Here is a 20,061-nt window from a genome sequence, read left to right on the forward strand (position 1 = left end):
TCAAAAAAAAAAAAAAAAGAAAAAAGAAAAAAAGAAAAGGAAAACATAAAAAAAATAGTAATGGGAGGAAATAACAACCGCAGCTGAAATATTGAGGCTCATTACCAAATATGAATTCCTAGTACTGGTCTCTAATAAATTGGTTACACATTTTAATAATAAGAATCATGTTAGTCATACAGTCTAGGGATACTTGTAAACAATTTGATGAATAGACAAGCGAGGGATCAGCCCTTTCACATAAGATAAGCTCTGCTTACTTCATTTTTATTTTTATACATGCTTACAAAACTAGGTAACAGCAGTAAGAGAGATCCTAGAGGCTTTCTCTGTCTGATGTTATAATAACGCAGTATTACCTAAAACAGTAACAATAAGGAAAGAAGAGTTCTTCACTCCACAAAGAACCAAAAGCCAGACTCCCAGAACAATAATCAGACTCTCTCTCTTCTTCAATAGATGTTTTGTTAGAAGCAAACATCTTTGTTTGGCTTTGACTAAGCATAGAAGCAAAGAATCAGAAGCATCAATCTATTGAATTTGTTGCTGCCACAACAAAACGAAAATTACTAGGAACAAATAATGTGCTAAGTAGCAACAAATAGTAATTGCTGACCCATTTATTTAATAGGTTGTCATTACAAAGATCTCCATGAAAATCTCAGAAAAAATATTTTCAAGGCCTAGTCTTCATAATACTTAGTTTGAGAAAAATGTCTACAATATGATTCTTTTTAAAAATTAGGAATATAGTTATTAGAGTTCGCAGTTGTTGGATTTAATCTCTTGCAATTCAAACCTATCTTTCAAGATACAACATATTTTAATTTCATAATAATAGGATTCTTTACCAGTGTAGAAAGAGTATATAATTCTAATTAAATTTATTTTATAGATTAGTTTCTTCGTTTTAACAACTAGATGATTGAAATGTTTAATATAGTTTAACCAAATAATGGAAATAAATTTTATTAATAAACAGAACATGTCTTTATGCTAGTCCTTGATTTTCTTTCAATAATAAATATACCAACTGCCTCATATCCTGTAATATTTCAAGTTATATAATATCAAACATTTTGTAATCATATTGTCAAACTTTTGTATATGCTGTCAAAGACATAATTCTATAGTAACATAATAGAAAATTACAAGGGTTCATAGGAACCTGAAATTAGTATCAAAATTTATAATTAGCTATTATTGCAGAAATTAGTTCCTTCTCTAAGCTTATATAAAATGAATGTTTAATAAATCAAAACATGGCATTATGGCAAATTCCCATCTTAAGCTTGTATTTACTAATGTACTTGCAAATTGAAATTTCTTAAGTAGTAAATCATTAGGCAAGAATCATGATTTTACTTAGCACAAGGTTTTTAAATAAAGAATATAAGAATATTTTAAATATTCCTTACCGGAGGAGGATTCTCCCATTTTTTCAAAAAGTCTTCTTTGGCTTTGGCTAGAAATTCTTTCACTGAAATTATATATAAAAACAGATTTTGTCTTGTAAGAATACTACATATAAAATTTTCTCCTTAAGAAAAAGCAGACTATGTCAACTATTGCAACAAAACGTATATTCACCAACATGACACACTAGAGAGCTATTAAGTGTCTCTGAACAAGAAAGAAAACACTTTCTCAAATTTCTGTGATGCTCTAATCTTGTTCTATATGAAGATGGCTCTGATAATTTCAAATCTAATAACAAAAATACTGTTCCTGAAAACATACCTGAAAGTAATATTAAAACAGTTAGAAATTAACCCAGAACAAAATAGTGATTGTGGATCAATAAGTCTGCAGTGATAGTAACAGAGCCTTTAAACAAGACATAAAGCATCTGGAGGCCATGAACTTATTCATTTGTGGAGTCCAAAAATAACTGATTTTGATAGAAAGCTGTTTTCAGGTACAAGAATTTATGTTATTAATTTTTTGTTCTTTCTACTAAGGATAGAGAAAAGATAAAACCACCGACTAACAAACACACAAAGGATATCCACACCACCTTAAAAACAAAGCAGAACAAAACACCACAAAAACCTCAGTTTAAAAATCTCATTCTAAATCTGAAACAAATGTAAATGTTTTATTTAAAATTTATACTAAAGTAATTCAAAACCAGATATTTTTATATTGAACAGTAATAGTCATTATTTTATAGAGATGTGATATGAAATTTTAAATTTATTAATGATGAATCATTTAAAAGTATTATTTTTCATTGTTTTCCCCCAAATTTATTAACAATGGGTTCTGTTTACAAAACAACTTCAGCTGTTTAAAAACAAATAATAGAAAGAAAACTTTAAAGAGAAAAAATGGCATTAACAAAAAGCACTCATGTTTGTAGGTATAAGAGTAGAACTTAACTGTACTAGTTATTATCTTGGTTTCCTTTTGTTCAAAAAGTAGTATTACCATGAGGCATGTAAATATATACATTATTAGTTCCTCCTTGATCCCCAATGCAATCTTTGGCAAAAGATTTTTATTAACCAAAAGGCTGCTGACATTCTAAATGTTTTGAGATTGCCAATCATGTTGACTGTATCAAAAGCAGACATTAATTTTTAAGTAACAGTAAAGAATGTATTTCTGGAGATATTACTATTTTCTATAAAGTGTCATAAGTATTTTGCTCTAAAATATTCTCAAATACCTATTTTAGAAAATTTGAGAAAAATTATTTTAAAAATTACAATATTCCCATTAGGAAAATATCATACACCAAAATAATTAATTAAATAGTTGCACCTAATTAACCAAATGTGATCTAATTCCTCATCTCCCATTGTGGATAGAGGGCCAGGGTGCACTGTTGAGTGAAAAGTTCTTACATTTTCTTGGGGTTTAGGATCGTTCAAGTCATTTTATTTCTAAAACTATGTATTAGTTACAACTGAAGAATAGTGATTTTATAAGGTTTATTTTTGCATGAAACAGCCATGTCTACATATGGCTTTAACTTAGAACTCATGGCTATAAAATAAATTAAAACACAATCTATTACAAAATACAACTTGGCTTTTAAGAAACAATTTGTGATTCTCTGAATATACCTCTTATCATTAAAAATATATTGTAAAACTATTTTAAACCTGCACATCAAGTTCCAGTATAAACTTGAGATGTCTGCATGAACATAGAAATTTGGAAACAAGGAAGAGAACAAGAGAAAGAAAAAAAACTAATATTCTGTTTCAACTTTTCCTATCACTTTATGATGTGTATCTGGAATTAAGAAAAAATGTAGAAGGTAAACAATAGATATCATGAAGATATTATGAAAAAATTAGAAATGCATATTAGTCAAATATTCACTCTTGTGAATTGTTTCAACATAAAAAAGAATTCCCCTGTAAAGATTACTGTTAACTTTTTATTTTGTCTTTAAATACTCCTATGAAGCAATCTGTGTTCTTGAAACATTTTTGTCATATAAATATATACACATACATGAAATATCTAGTTTATATGTACACTATTTAGATGCAAAGATGACCACAGTTAACTTTCTCTGAAAATATAATAACCATAATATACATCTTATAAATAACAAAACATAAATACCAAAATTAAACTATCTCACACTACATTGTATTATGAATAATCCTAAAACAACAAGCAATCCAGAAATACACATATTTACTTTCAATTTTATTATTTTTAGACAGTGGTAAGCTTAACTCTAAATACATGATTTTCTGCTTCTTTTAAAAACTTCTATCACAGACACAAGGTTTTTGTAGTAAATTGATAAGGGGTGAGAGAGACAGCCAGATTCAAACACTGTACCACATTCAAATCAGAATTTCCAGTAAAGCACATACTCTAAGGTTCTCAATTTTTTAGTTTTCTTGAGTTCTAATACATAAGCCATATGTATGTTTAACCGTTTAAACTATTGTGGTACCCTAAAATAGTCACAGGCTTTGGAACTTGGCCCATAGTTAAAATATTGGCTCTAATACTTAGCTGTGTGATCACAGGCATCTACCCATAAAGCATCTAACAGTGATTAGTAACTTTCCCTAGGGAAAAAAAAAAAAAACTCTCAAAGAATATAATGTAAATATATTTTGTTCTGTATTGGTTAATAAGGGAGCAAACTAGGTACTAGGGGAAGCAGGACACAACAAAAATTTTTATCCCAGTAGTATTCATTTTCAATTATATTCTCTTTCCAAATATGCTTATTTTCTCTATAGTTTGTATTTTTTAGAGAGTATATCAGATTGCATTCTAAAGAAGATGTACAAAAAGAAATCTATATGTCCATAACCCAGAATTTGTTTGCAGGAACATTCAACCATGTTCATGAGATGAAGAAAGAAGAAACAAAAGGCAATTTGTGTGCATTTCTATGGGTACATAAAGGCACAATTCTTATTCCCTCCCTGAAATACTTCTGCATTTACTTATATATGTCATAATTTAAAGTTCAGGTTACAAAGTTCGCTTTAAGCATTTTGAAAATTTAATAAAAATTCATATATGGCATAACTTTATCTCATGTAATTCAGATAATTCTACAATGAAGAACACTTTACAAATAACATTTTGCAAATGTATTAGGCATTTTGGGGTGCTCTTTTAGATAAACTAGAGTTCTGCTTAAATAAGAAAACTTGCTGTGAGTTATAATATATCACTATCCAATTCTTAAAAAGGATTATCATTCACATTTTATAAGAAGAGTTCATAAATCTATTACTGTATAGATTATGACTATTCTATATGTTTAGTTTTCTAGACTCTCTGCAATACATTTCATTTCCTTTTTTATATCTTTTTGACAATAAAAGCACAACTTTCACTTTTATTGAATGTAAGAAAAATAGAAAGGAAAAACAGAACACAGGAAATAGAGTAAACATTTTCTAAAGTAAATATTAAAATACTAGCTGTTTCATTCAAAATTAATAACTATATATATATTTTCTCAAAAACCACTCATTAACCTGAGTAATGTAACATAAGTGGTGTGTATTACAATTTGTCTTCTGCTACCCTGTACAACTTCCACTGCTTCATAGTGATATTTATTGTTTCTAAAATATCATAGAAGAAACTATAATACCTGTATGAATCATTTCTGTAGTTTAAGCCCAACATAAAATTCAACAAAGCATTTTTTATCAACTAAAACATTTTAACTCAATACACTTAATAAAATAAAACTTTATGAGAACAAAAACTTGCAAACAACCAAATAAAAACTTTAAAGGTAACATTTATTTTATTAAAAAATAATCGCCTACCAGATATTTCTGAAGAGGAGCAAGCTTGTGTCCAAAAAATAAATTAAACAGTGATTAAATCATACTCATAGAAAATAACATATTACCATGAAGTCACCAAACACATTTCCCCAGAATATATACAGAAATAAAATGCTAATATAGAAACTCAATTATTTGACTGTATGTATTTGAGTAGGACACTTAAAAATTCAATGGGAAAGAAAGAAAACCAGTAACTACTGCCCAGTGCCAAGTTTCCTTAAAGCCACAAGTAACAAAAACTTAAATAACTCATGGTGATATGGCTAATAAGATTAATATATAAACATTAAAATACATATTCTGGACCTATTGTGATACCATTTCTAGATTTCTGTTATTAAACTCTACTATAGGAAAGACACCACAAATTATAACACTTTTTTCACTCTCTTCTGAAAGACATGAAGTTTCTTTCATATATTATACTTCCATGGTGCTGGTTTAATGTTTTCAACAATTAGTGAGCACCTTTAGCACTGTCTGATAAGGTAGTGATTTTCTGAATACTACAAAAAATAAATATCTCTCTACTGCTAAGGAGATGAGAAAAGCTAAGACATACTATAATGGAGTTGATAAGGACCACAACCAAGGCAATTAACTATAAGGAACTATTAGCGTTTGCAGGAAGAAATTCTTGGATAGTAAGGTAAGGCATAATTGAAGACACACAGCTTTTGTACTGAGTATTGAATAATAGAGTCCCTCTGGCAGATAAAGTTGGGGAAGAAGACATTCTAAGCTGAGATGATCTTGTATAGAAGGCACAGAGGAACAGCACAGTTTATCCAGGAAATGGCAACTGACTTTTAATAGATGAAGCATAGGCTACGAGTGTATACAGCAGTGGGAGGTGCTTGTCTGCAGTGGTGATGCTTTCCAATGTGCAGGAAGGAAGGGGACTAAACTGTATTAGTTCACAGTTGCTAGATTTTATTTCTCCTGGGAAACAGAAGATAAGCTCACTGGCCAAGATACAGGGCAGTCAGATGGAGTATAGAGGGAATGATGAGGGTTAGAGGCCTGAACATTATAAACCTTGATGGCTAATGCAGGTAGTATGAGAAAATTTTCTGTTATGACAAGAGCAGGTATTAGGTAGTATGTGGAAATAATGAATTTGTTTTTTAATGGTATCTTTCTTATAATTACAGTATCAATATTTGTTACTAAACAGATTATTATTCATGTGCTCCCCATTGTCTTCGTAATTAAAGTGTTTTCATCTCCCTCTTTTACATGAATAAAAGTACTATTCTATTTCAGAGTTATCTAGTGTATGTATGTCAAAAGCACAAAATAGGATAGAAATGGGAATAAAATAACTCATGAAGACAATGAAGAAAATAACTGAAGAGGGAAAGTAACTTTCTAAAACTTCTGGAAGGTATAAATCTAGTCAAGTGTGTGAGTCTGTCTTCTGCCATCTCTATTTCAAACACCCAACTCTTTAGAGCTCTATTTGCTTTATCTAAGAATACCTTCTCCCTCCCCACATAGACACACTATACTAAAATTCATTTCAATACATAGAATTCATGGAAAAGCTAAATACAGAATATTCTAATTGCCACAAAACACCTCAAAAATCCAACTTACAACAATCAAAGTAACAGTTATTCTGTAAAGAGAAGTTTCCTACCAGATGCATCTGATGATTTGCGTGCTTGATCAAAAAGAATAAATTAAACAGAGATTAAATAACATATAAATAACATATTCACAAGAAGTCACCCACCTATATTCACTACTATATTACACACAGAAATAGAATTTAAAATACTTGCATATATATTATAGAAGAATTATGATAAATCCTTTGAAAATATATATGTATGTATATATATGATATACATATACATATTATATATATACTTTTAACCAATAAAACCCCTACTCTGGAAATATGTTAATGAATTATAATATTCTATTCATATAATCTGAAGTATAATTCAGGGGTGCTTTATTTAGCTCATACTACTCAAGTAGGTTAATTCAAAGCAAATTCATTACATCCTTAAAATGATAATGGTTCAAAAAAACAACATTAATACTACTACTGGATTTGTGTAATTTATTGGATTGGACCATGACTACTTTTGATTTCTAAGGCATTAATCTTTATATAAAGAATAAAGTATTTAATTAGAATTTCATGAATATATGGAAATTCAATAAGCAACAAAAGCTGCATTTTCTGTTGTTACATTTATTTTACTTGTCTTTCCCCCTCTTTATGCTTTATGATTAGCTAATTCTTTATCAAGTCTTGGTTACAAGTGAACAGTGTAATTGACTGACTCACTAAATTATGAAAAATAAAAACTTTTATTATAGTTTTTATACAGAAAATATACTTTGGTAGATTTTAAATAAATCAAATTCTAGAAAGAGACGCATTATCTTATTTGATTCATATCTACCTGGATATCTGGATGCACTAGGAATCCACACAGTGTACTCATTCACAACCAGTCATATGTAAAGTTCTCTCAACTTCCTCTCTATTTGAGGATGCTAAAGCTGTGAATACTATGTTTGATGGGATTTTGTAATAAAAACTTAAACCAAACTTATAGTCCTAAAACTAATGCTCCAAGGCAATCATTCGGATGCACTTTATAATATCTACCACAATTTATGTCAAGAATTTCCTTGGCAGTTCTGAATTCACACATTCTGCCTTGTTGCCAGACAGTATGATGCTAGAAGTGGATCTCTAGATGATAGGGAATGTGCATTATCAGTTTAGTAACTATCAATAAATGATTTTGTCAATTTATATTTGCACCACATCCCTAATATTCCATAGCCTTAACAAAATGTGTTACTGTCAGACTTTCAATTTTTGCTATTCTAATGAGTATGAATATCTTCTGTTAAAGATTAAACAAGTTTCTCAGTAAAATTTTGTATTTTTTCCTTTAAAGGACTCATTTATTAGACTTGTCTCTAAGTTCTTAGAGCTTCAGTTGCTATTGTAAAAGTAAGACACTTAAAAATCACTTTTCTGTTTGCTGCTGTTGAACAGAACACAATTTACGTTTATATATTGATCTTATTATATCTGGAAATCATGCCTGACTCTCTTAGCAATTCTAAAGTTACGCTAGTAGATTCTCTTTAATTTCTTGTACAGATAATCACACATCATTTATGATTAATAACAATCTGTTTTCTCCATTTTTTCTTGTCTTTACTGTTCAGGTTTTGACTAAATGCAATCAAGGAGAGAAACAATGACATTGACCCTCTTTTTCCTAATTTCAGAGAAAATATTTCTAATTTTCTTCTCTAATGTCTTTCTTGTAAAGCTATATGAGGGCATTCAAAAAGCCTGCGGAAAAATGGAATTAAAACCTCAAGTTTAGGGTGAGCATTTAGCTTAGTAATTGTCAACCACATCCCCTATCTGAGTGCTTGGATTTGATACCTGGCTCTGGATCCTGATTCCAGCTACCTGCTAATACAGGAATGGACCAGGCTGAAACTGGGAGACAAGAACTCAACTCAGGTCTCCCACATGTGTCCCAAGGACCTAGTCAATTGAATTATCCATCATTTGCTGTCTCACAGTGTGCACATTAACAGAAAGCTAGCATTAGGAGCAGAGCCAGGAGTTGAACTCAGGTACTCTGATAGAAGGCATGGGTGTCTTAACCAGTCACTTAACCACTAGGCCAAATGCATGACTCCTTTGTCACTAGTTTTAGATGAGAGTGTAAATGTGACATTTCTGCAAGGGGGTCTAAATCTATTGTGTCAGAATGTCATTTGGAGTACATATTTGTGTATGTATCTATTTTGGTTTTGGATTGTGAACTTGAATTGCAGATATGTCCCAGTATAGGGTATTCCATTAGCTTCTGCTAGTCTAGAACTATCCCATTAATATATTTTATTGGTGGCTCCTAGTCCACACAATTAATATATTAAAAAACCTAATCCTACTTGAGGGGAAATCAGTTCATTATAAATTCTCAAGAGAGGTATTTCGGGGCCAATGCTGTGGTACAGTGGGCTAAACCACTGTCTGTGGTGATGCCATCTCATATGTGGGCCTGGATGCTCCACTTCAGATCCAGATTCCTGATAATGTGCCCGGGAAAGCAGTGGAAGATGCTCCAAGTCCTTGGGGCCCTTGCACCCACGTGGGAGACCTGGAAGAAGCTCCTAGCTCCTAGCTTCGACCTGGCAGAGCCTTGGCCCTTGCAGACTTTTGGGGAGTGAACCAGCAGATGGAAGATTCTTTCTCTCTGACTCTTTCAAATAAATAAATCTTGAAAAAAAAAAAAAGGCCTCTCTGTCTCTCTCTCTCTCTCTCTCTCTCTCACACACACACACATACACACACATCCTTCTCTAGCCCCAGGAACTCAAACCAAATAAAACAACTGTCTTATTTTCTCCCAGTGTCATTGAAGAGGTTTTATCTTCTAATCCATGCTTTCACTGAGAGTAGGGTCCTTTGAGGATCCTGGCTTTAAGAAGAAATCCCAAATTGGGTGGATCAGGGTACTTGCCTTCTCTCTCTGTAAGGCCATTTAAAATGAAAGCTCTTTAGTCAATAAAGCATGAAAATCTCCTCATAGTAGTTTACAGCTATGGCTTTCATTTGCTACTTTTTTTTGCACCCTGGGAATTTCTTTTAATTCTTGCAAATTCAGGAATTCAATTAAGGCAATGCATGTTATTGTTTACTCAGTATTTCAAGGTTTGTTGTATTTTCATTCATTTTTGTTCTAGGCTATTACCAAGTTACTTAGTCTCTAATTTTAGATTTTGGTCTTTATAAAACAAATTTTGTGTTAGGCTGTAACATGTAAATAGGCCTGAATGTTTATGGAATTCTTTATTTATCCTTGAAGTTAAAAATTTTCACAAAGACATATTTAGGAGTATGTTTAAAAATCTTGTCAAAATGCAAGAAGTTCTTTAGATTTACAGATCAGGTTTTTCTTTAACTTAAGAAGAGTCTTATATTAGATTATTGCCTTTTTTTTGACAGGCAGAGTTAGACAGTGAGAGAGAGAAACAGACAGAAAGGTCTTCCTTCCGTTGGTTCACCCCCTAAATGGCCGCTGCGGCCGGCATGCTCCAAAGCAGGAGCTAGGTGCTTCCTCCTGGTCTCCCATGGGGTGCAGGGCCCAAGCACTTGGGCCATCCTCCACTGCACTCCCGGGCCACAGCAGAGAGCTGGCCTGGAAGAGGAGTAACTGGGACAGAACCAGCGCCCCAACCGGGACTAGAACCCGGGGTGCCGGCGCCGCAAGCCGGAGGATTAGCCTAGTGAGCTGTGGCACCAGCTATTGCCTTTGTTTTATTAATCATATCTGTTTTGTGGGGGATACTATTCATTTGATTTGCAGAATGTTCAATTTTATTAACATACTTTTCACTTTATACTTTTCATCTTGTCCATTTCCCCTGGATTCTGGAAGGGCTTATCAGGTTAGTTCTTCACATCATTGATTTACCTTGCTGTATTGATTGTTCTGCTATTTACTGCCTTTAATGCAGCTTTATATTCTGCAAATGTTATGTTTTTTTTTTTTTTATAATCCTTCCTTATCACATAAAGATACTGTTTTCCATTGCGCCTGATTCTTGGTCAGCTCTCATTTCATCCAGGTCTCTTGTTTTACCTTCTTATCTTTCATGTTTTATTTTCATGCTCACTTCAAACTTTTAAGGATTGACACTGATGCTCTCTATAATTTGTTAAGTTTACAACGTGCTGCAGAAATACTGTCTAAACATAAATTCAGCACATTATTAATTTACTTTCCTGCAGTGAGTATTCTGCTCTTTACTGCTTCTAATGCAGCTTTCTATTTTACAAATAATAAGTTAGGTCTAGTATATTAAGGCTATGATTTATTTTTTTATTTTTGATGGTCCATAACCCTCTTTATAGGCTCTGTATTACTTTTCTTATTTATTTATTCATAAGCAAAAAGCTTTTCAAAACTTTACAAATATCCTCCAAACAACATAATTGTTTTATTTTTGAACTTCTCACTTTGATCAAGGTGCTGCTAGAATCAACTTCTCAATCTTTTAGTTTATACATATTTATATTATCATTTAGATAATAAGAAGAGTCCTGTCATAACTGGAGAAGGAAAGGCCACTTTTTCAATTTTGAATGGCTTAGTAAATTTTCGGTTGTCCCAATATAGTTGTTTGAGAGTGAAAGAAATTAGCTGTTTTGGGTCTTACATTAATTTTCCCCATGGTCTTTTATAAGCCTCATTGTTCTAAACTAGTGAAGGTGAAACATTTGTTCTCCATGAAGGCAAACTACTCAAACTTGGCTAATCCTCTGCCTGTGGCACCGGTACTCCAGGTTCTAGTCCCGGTTGGGGTGCCGGTTCTGTCCTGGTTGCTCCTCTTCCAGTCCAGCTCTCTGCTGTGGCCTGGGAAGGCAGTGGAGGATGGCCCAAGTGCTTGGGCGCCTGCACCTACATGGGAGACCAGGAGGAAGCACCTGACTCCTAGCTTCGGATGGGTGCAGCACGCCAGACGTAGCGGCCATTTAGGGGGTGAACCAACGGAAGGAAGACCTTTCTGTCTGCCTGTCTCTCTCTCACTGTGTAACTCTGCCTGTCAAAAAAAATCATTGTTTAGACTTTGCAGCCTGAAGATTAATCTCATAAGGTGCATATCTGGGCAAATACCTTTTTTTACTATAAGACGAATACACTGCTTTCCCAGTTTCGTGTTCTTTTATTTTCAGTCAGAATCTAGAAAGGGTATTAATTAAGTGCTTGTGCTGGTTTGTAAGTTCCCTAAAACTAGCAGGTTAACATCTCCTTCTTCAGGCCTTTTCCCTCAACTACTGTTGGGTCATAGTTCTCACCAAAGACTGTGATTCAGTGATGCTGTCCTATCAAGAAGCACATGAACTAGGAGGACATATAAACTATGAACCTGTCAGCTGACTAAGCTCTATCTTGTAGAAGCAGCAGAGCAACACACTCTGTATGTATCGAGACTAACAAAGCAGAAGAAAGAAAAAATGTGAGGAAGAACGTGATCTCAGCAAGAAAAACTGAGAAAGGTGCTGCTATGATCCCAGTCAACTTTCCAAATCCTAATTCTAATGAAAATTAACTCTAACTCTGCATCCAGATAAAATCTGTATTATTTTCTGCTTAAGCCTATTTGAATAGCTTGCTATTTCTTCTAATCCAACAAAACCTTAAGACAGTTCACTCGATTTTTAAGTTTTTTTTTTTTTTAGTATTTCTTGACAAAACTGACTTAAAGAGCAAAACTTTCCCAAAAAGATTTGAAGAAAAAAAGAAATATTTAGAATGTGAAGGCACTTTTTACATTTGTAAACAATTTTTAAATACTAGAAACAGGAAAGTCCTGATTCATACAAAATTTACTTTCTTAATCATTTTAATGTAACTTCATATTATAGAAATGAGGCAGGAATGATAGTAAGCACTTCAAAAATTCATAGAAAATCGAATTAAAAGATAACCTTATTTTAGTGCAAATTTTTTTTCCAAAATTGTTTTTTAGGTCTCTTCTAGTCTTTTTTTTAATAAATATTTTTAGTATTATTTATTTGAGAGGCAGTTACAGACAGAGAGATGGAGAGATGGAGAGAAAGGTCTTTCATCCACTGGTTCACTTCCCCAAATGGCTGCAATGGCCAGAGCTGAGCCGATCCTAAGCCAGAAGCCAGGAGCTTCTTCCTGGTCTCCCATGCAGGTTCAGGGGCCCAAACACTTGGGACATCTTCTACTGTCTTCCCAGGACATAACAGAGAGCTAGTTCAGAAAAAGGAGCAGCCCGGATATGAACCAGCACCCATACGAGATGCTGGAACCACAGGCAGAAGCCAAGCTCACTATGCCACAGTGCCAGCTCCAGTGCAAAAATTTTGAAATTCATGCATATGGGTCTTCAAGCTCATCGAAATTGTGTATTATAAAAGAAGCTATGGGGATTTCAAATTCTTTTTGCGCCAAAATTAAAGTTATCTTTTTAAAATTTTTTTCAATTCCATCAAGGTGGCATGTACCAATGCCATCTCACTAGTCCAAGTGATCAATTTCAGTTCACAATTGATCATAATGCTAGGACTAAGAATCAAAGAGATCACATAATCAAGGCTGGTGTCTGAGAATACTAACCGATAGAACAAAAAAGGGAGAGAACGATCCAACATGGGAAGGGGGATACACAGCAGACTCATAGAATGGCAGATGTCCTAAACAGCACTCTGGCCTCAGACTCAGCCCTAAAGGCATTCGGATCCGGCTGAAAAGCCCATGAGAGTATTTCAGGCATGGAAAGCCAAGACACTCTGTCAAAAAAAAAAAAAAAATGACCTAAATGAAAGATCTCCGTGAGTGAGATCCCAGTGGAAAGAACGGGTCATCAAAGAAGGAGGTACCTTTCTCTGAAGGGAGGAGAGAACTTTCGCTTTGACTATGACCTTGTCTAAATAAGATAAGAGTCGGTGAACTCAAAAGGCTTCCATAGCCTTGGAAACTCATGACTGGTGCATAGGGAGATTACTGATGCCATAAACAAGAGTGTCAATTTGTAAAGTCAACAACAGGAGTCACTGTTCACTTACTCCTCATGTAGGATCTCTGCCCTTAATGTGCTATACATTGTGATTTAATGCTATAACTAGTACTCAAACAGTATTTTTCACTTTGTGTTTCTGTGTGGGTGCAAACTGTTGAAATCATTACTTAATATATACTAAACTGATACTCTGTATATAAAGAGAATTGAAAATGAATCTTGATGTGAATGGAAGGGGAGAGGGAGAGGGAAAGGGGAGGGTTGTGGGTGGGAGGGAAGCTATGGGGGGGGAAAGCCATTGTAATCCATAAGCTGTACTTTGGAAATTTATATTCACTAAATAAAAGTTAAAAAAAAGATCTATTTTTTATTTATTTGAAAGGCAGCATTACAGAGAAAGGGGGAGAGACACAGAGAGAAAATGAGAGAGAGAGAGAGAGAGAGATCCTCCATATACTGGTACATTGGTTCACAACTCAAATGGACACAAGGGCTAAGGCTGGGCCAGGCTGTAGCCAGGAGCCCAGAGCTTCTTCTGGATCTACCACATGGGTACAGGGACCCAAGAACTTGGGCCATCTTCTGCTGCATTCCGAGGTATATTAGCAGGGAGCTGGATCAAAAGTGGAGCAGCCAGGTCTTGAACCAGCATCCATATGGAGTCCAAGCATTTGCAGGTGGAGGGTTAACCTACTATGCCACAATGCCGACCCCATAAAGTTATCTTTTAATTCCCCTTTCTGCAAACTTTTTGAAGTACTGTCATATTTTCTGATTTGAAACAATCAAAACACATGATTGATATTTTCACTGGTAATGTAAGAAAATGTTCGAATATGTAAAAATATTTAAATCATTTATTCTACAAGTATTTGTGTTTTCCTTGCTACGTTTAGTGTACTTGGTAATTAATGGAAACACAAAGATAAAGCACTGTGTTTGGCTTAAGAAGCTCAAAATTTAGAGACCAGAAACTGACAGGCAAATATATAGTTTCTTTTTATTTATTTATTTATTTTTTATTTTATTTTATTTTTTTTGACAGGCAGAGTGGACAGTGAGAGAGGGAGACAGAGAGAAAGGTCTTCCTTTTGCCATTGGTTCACCCTCCAATGGCCGCCGCGGCTGGCGCGCTGTGGCCAGCGCACTGCGCTGATCCGATGGCAGGAGCCAGTACTTATCCTGGTCTCCCATGGGGTACAGGGCCCAAGCACTTGGGCCATCCTCCACTGCACTCCCGGGCCACAGCAGAGAGCTGGCCTGGAAGAGGGGCAACCGGGACAGAATCCGGTGCCCCGACCAGGACTAGAACCCGGTGTGCCGGCGCCGCAAGGCGGAGGATTAGCCTAGTGAGCTGTGGCGCCGGCCCAAATATACAGTTTCAATAAAATACAATAATTTTTTAAGTTTATAAGTTCACTTTGGGAACCCAGAGAAATCACTTAATTCTACAGAGTTGAAAATGGAGGCACTGAGAAGCATGGCTGCTTCTTGGAATATTCATTTTAAAGAATATAGATATGAAAAAGTAGAAAAGAATTATAAGTGGTATAGAACGGCTACATCAAAATTTATGAGACATGCAAATGAAGCCAGAAAGGTAAGTTATTAATCTTGCAGGGCCTGCTAAGGTGTCTAACTTTTCTTAAAGTTTTCATGTTGGGTTAAGAAACAGGCATAATTGCATTTTTAAAGTTGCAGTATGGAAATTTATCTGGAGAAAATTACCAGGAACTGGGAGAGCTGTGAGGCAATTATTGTAAAGGGATTGAGAAGAGACAGAGTGCCTGATCTAAAAGCATTCCCAGTGTTAGTGAGACTGGAGACATTGGAGTGATTTCTGAGGTATTTCTGATGTAGAATCAATAGAACTTAAGGTCTGAGTGCACATCTGGAAGGTAAGAAACATTAGGAATGTCTCCAAGATTTCTGTTTTTACCTCTTACATGGACAGCTAGGTCATTTACAGAAACTAGAATCATTGAAAAAGGAAGAAATGTGGTGATGGCAAGAGAAAATTCACTTTTGAAGTGACAAGTCAGGTAATGACTGAAGATGTATGTATGGATGAGATACTTTGGAGAACGCAGCAGTAAAAGAAGGTGAAAGATACATTCTCAGAAAAAAAAAAAACTAACATTTAACTGTCACAAAGGAGAAGAAAAATCACATACACATACATATTCCACGTATAGTTACATAGACTTAGATTTCAAAGTCTAGCATTGCATATTTTTACAAATCAAATCTCACTTCACTTGTGATTTTCTACATTAGGAATGGCCTGGGAATTTCAACACTTATGGCACTAGTAAAAATCAGTTGAAATTGAACAATTTTGAAAAAGTGAGAATGTCTACTTTCTATTGCTATGATTCTTATGGTAGAAGAAAAGCTTTAAGGGAAAGACCAATATGATCAAGTATATACTATTTACAATCCACATCTTTCTTGAATGAAAAACTAAGCAGTAGAGAAGCAGCAACAATTTTCTTCAGTTAAAACCAACATACTCTATTTTGAATAGCTCCAGAACATCACAGTGGTTTATATGACAGACTTTCAAAGAAAAACACACACTGGCCTGATTCAAAGAACCCCAAAATACCAAAAATAATCAGGTGTAATCAGTTTTCATATCTGTAGAAATACTAGGAGGAGTGTTGACAAGTTGGTTTTCTAATTTTAGTTCAGATTTAGAACACTAGACCAGAGAGATCTACTTCAACAACACAGATATGAAAGTCCAGAAAAATTCATAATATTTTCCACATAAAAATATTTCTCTACTATGTAAGACCACTCTATAAACAAATGTATAATAATGTTAAAGAGCTTTATGTTGTACTGCAGTAGGATAAAGAATATTTATTAGTGATAAAAAGCGATTTCCAGTTATGTAAGAAAAGGTTCATTGATTTGGTTAAACAGCAAAAATTCAACTCTCTCAGATTCTGAATTCCAAATTCAGATCTTTTAAATATAAATTATAGGACTGTTATGTTATCAGAGAAATCATATAATACTTCTCCTAACAAGGACATCTGAATAAAAGATCAACTTCTAAACAGTATTCCTTTTAGTTAAGCAAAAAAGATGCTACTGAATTAAGCTCTAACCAAATATTTCTCACACTGACAACAGGATATCTATTTTTAGCTGCAGGTTTGGCTTGAAGTGAACAGCTTTTATCCTATGACAAGCTGCAGTATATGCTGTAGTATATTTTCTTAAAAAACACTTTTTGAAATGTTTAGAAAATATAACTCATATTGTAATAACAAAAAGGAGAGTATTTATCACAAACATATGTATTCTAGTAAAATAGTCTCCCAAAAAACTTTTTTAAAAAATGTTTAACAAAGCCATCAAAACCAACTTCATGTATTTATTTCATCACCAAATGCCTATGTTTCAATGAGTTATAGTGAAAGCAATCAATAAATCAACAAATTTTGGCAGCATCCCTTTTTCAAAATTACTATTTAAAAATAATAAAAAGGAAGATAAGCAAAAATTAGTATTAGGATTACAAAGCTAATCAAAAGGAAATTAAGCTAATTATCTGTAGGATCAGATACTAAAAAGAAACACAAATGAAAACAAACAATTTCCCTCTTATCAGGGTGGGTCTTCTACTCACTTATAACAACAATGCCTAATGGATTTAATAAATCAATCCATATATAAAATTCAGAACTGATTATTCATATTTGCCATTAACAGTAAGATCATTCCAGTTCTTACTGGCTTTTAAAAGCAATTTACAATAATACCTGATTGCACAAGCATCAACACAAAATGTAATTCACTGTAGCTCTGGCTGTATAACTGTATCTTTAAAAAATATTTTTCTCTTATCGTTAAATATTTTAAAGATATATATAGCTAAAAGTCTCAAACAGCATACTTACCACTCATGATGAAAACCAACCTTTCCAAAACATATTGTTCAAAACAACAATCCAACAGCAAAGGGAGTTATGCTAATCTCTAGAGGTAGAAGAACCGATGGTGTAAACACAGACACTGGAACATGCAGCACACAGAAAATGAAAAGAGCTTTCTTTTGTTTTAAAGAAAAGCCCCTAGAAGCAAAGCACAACTGCCCAGCATGTGATATCACTACTAAATGTCACATTAATCCCAAAGATGCATATAACCAGATTTAATTTCTTTCAAGCTGGTTCTCTTAGCCTCCTTCATATACCACCAGAACAACTCAAAATGGCAGGGAGAAAATGTTCAAACCAGGATGTATAAGATGTTCTCAATTATATCAGCATGAGTTGTTACCACGGCAACATTAGACCAGAATTATCGGTTCACTTGTAACCAAGGAATAGCTTTTCTAAAGCCTTAATCAACCAAGACAAATAAAATATATTTTCTTTTTAGAGCTACATGATTTTATAATTACCACGTCCCTTAAATTTAAGCATTGATCTGCCGTTTTTACATCTTTCAAAGCTAAACAAAAATTGCTGCTTTCTTCAAATACTCACACAATCCCATGTTGAATCTGGCAAGGAACAAACAGCAGAATGATTGCACCTAAACGTCTTTCAATTACACCAGCTCTTACTGCTAGCTGTGGACCTCACTGATATTAAAATGCTGTGTGCTGTTGCTACTGACTATTGGCGATGAATCTTATTGCCCAGATCGCTGATAGCTTTCATTTTTCATGAGCCAGAAAGCTATACTGCAGCACAAATGTTAACCATTTAAAAACATTCTATATTATGGAAGAGACAAAATATAATACTATACACATGCATTTATAAAGGAGAATCATGAAATAACATATATAAACTTCCTTTAAATTCAGCATTACAAACAGTATTGGATGCCGCCCTTGTGGTATTCCAAAGGAAGCAACACACACAAAAAGTTACTCACAATTATTGTTGAAATATACAATTCCTCATATCAAACTGGATTTAGACAACCTATTGTACAGCAAGGTGGGCAAACTGAATGGCTTGGTAAAAGACTGTTCTGATCCCCAGAGACCCAAATTTGTGTCAGCATGGTAAAGAGATATAGAATGATGCCTTGCAAGGAGAATTTCAAGTTAATTTGCCATTTTAAAAGCTGCCAGGTGAGGCAGGACTTCTGTTGATGGGGGTGTGAGCAGGTCAGGAAATCTCCCCAAGAAACAAACACAGAGCTGGAAAAAATTGTCAAAAACAATGATTCCATTGCTCTGGTAAATGAACAATAACAAACAACAAATTGTGAAGCTTTTATACATGAAAAACTGCTGAACTTTGCACAAGAACAGTGGGAGTCTATGGTGCTCTTCCCTGGGGCTGCTCCCATTCCCTCAGTGTTCAATCAGTATAGCACTTCCAGGGAAGGACTGGTGAAGCAGCTTCACTGGTGGAAGGAGGTGACTTGATTTGGAGTGAAGGTAAAGATCCCATATGAGTGATATTTTCAGTTAAAGAAAACTGTATGATTTAATAGAGAAAGTGCTCACCTCATAGTGTAAGTCTGTGGCCCTATTAGGGGTGAGCATCAGATTGGAGGCCTAGTAAGAAATTTAACAAGGAAAATAAAAAGGAGAGAGGCAGAGAACGGCTAAATAAACTCTCCAAATATCCCTGGCTGACCAGAAGAGACCCAAGAGGGCCTCATGGAAAGTTAAAGCTAGTACAGACTCAAAAACTCTCTGAACATTGAATGTGCCCCCCAACCCACACACAGTTCTATGAGCAGACTGGCTCCAAGTGTTCAAAAACAGCTTCTGATCAACTGTTGAGTAACAACTAAGCTATGGAAACACAAGATAATCCCTAGGAAGCTAGGTTAAAAATTAAAAATTGTAAGAATAAAAAACATGAAGAGAGAAATCAACCATACATCATATGGACATGGATTCCATAGATTAAGATCAAGCAAGTTATTAAAATAATAGATAGATAATACCAACCCCAGAGAAGAAAAAATAACCAGAATCCAGAGCTACTACCAACATATTATTTTTAATAGCTCATTTTTGACAAAAACTTGTGAGGTCCATAATGAGGGGAGAAAATAGTAGTCCCTGAATGCACTCTGATGTAGCATTTAGCAGATGAAGACTTCAAAATAGCTATTTTTTTTTTTTTTTGACAGGCAGAGTGGACAGTGAGAGAGACAGAGAGAAAGGTCTTCCTTTTGCCATTGGTTCACCCTCCAATGGCCGCCACGGCTGGCGCAC

The 20,061-nt window shown here is 34.2% G+C and overlaps 1 protein-coding gene across 8 annotated transcripts in view; it reads right to left on the bottom strand.

Moving 5' to 3' along the window:
• Positions 1–20,061, bottom strand: part of PRKACB (protein kinase cAMP-activated catalytic subunit beta) — a 226,672-nt gene that overhangs the window by 40,266 nt on the left and 166,345 nt on the right. For 3 of the 8 annotated variants that reach the window (XM_070076958.2, XM_070076962.2, XM_002715892.6), the window contains exon 2: positions 1,419–1,480. In XM_070076958.2, the coding sequence (XP_069933059.2) occupies positions 1,419–1,480 (62 nt within the window). Of the gene's footprint in view, positions 1–1,418; positions 1,481–5,273; positions 5,298–6,939; positions 6,964–17,767; positions 18,496–20,061 lie in introns of those variants that run through there. The other 5 variants (XM_008264968.5, XM_070076961.2, XM_070076963.2 and 2 more) reach the window with 5 other exon arrangements.

The sequence above is a fragment of the Oryctolagus cuniculus genome, chromosome 7 (assembly GCF_051225735.1).
Source record: "Oryctolagus cuniculus isolate XC-2025 breed Fujian yellow rabbit chromosome 7, ASM5122573v1, whole genome shotgun sequence".
NCBI lineage: Eukaryota > Metazoa > Chordata > Mammalia > Lagomorpha > Leporidae > Oryctolagus > Oryctolagus cuniculus.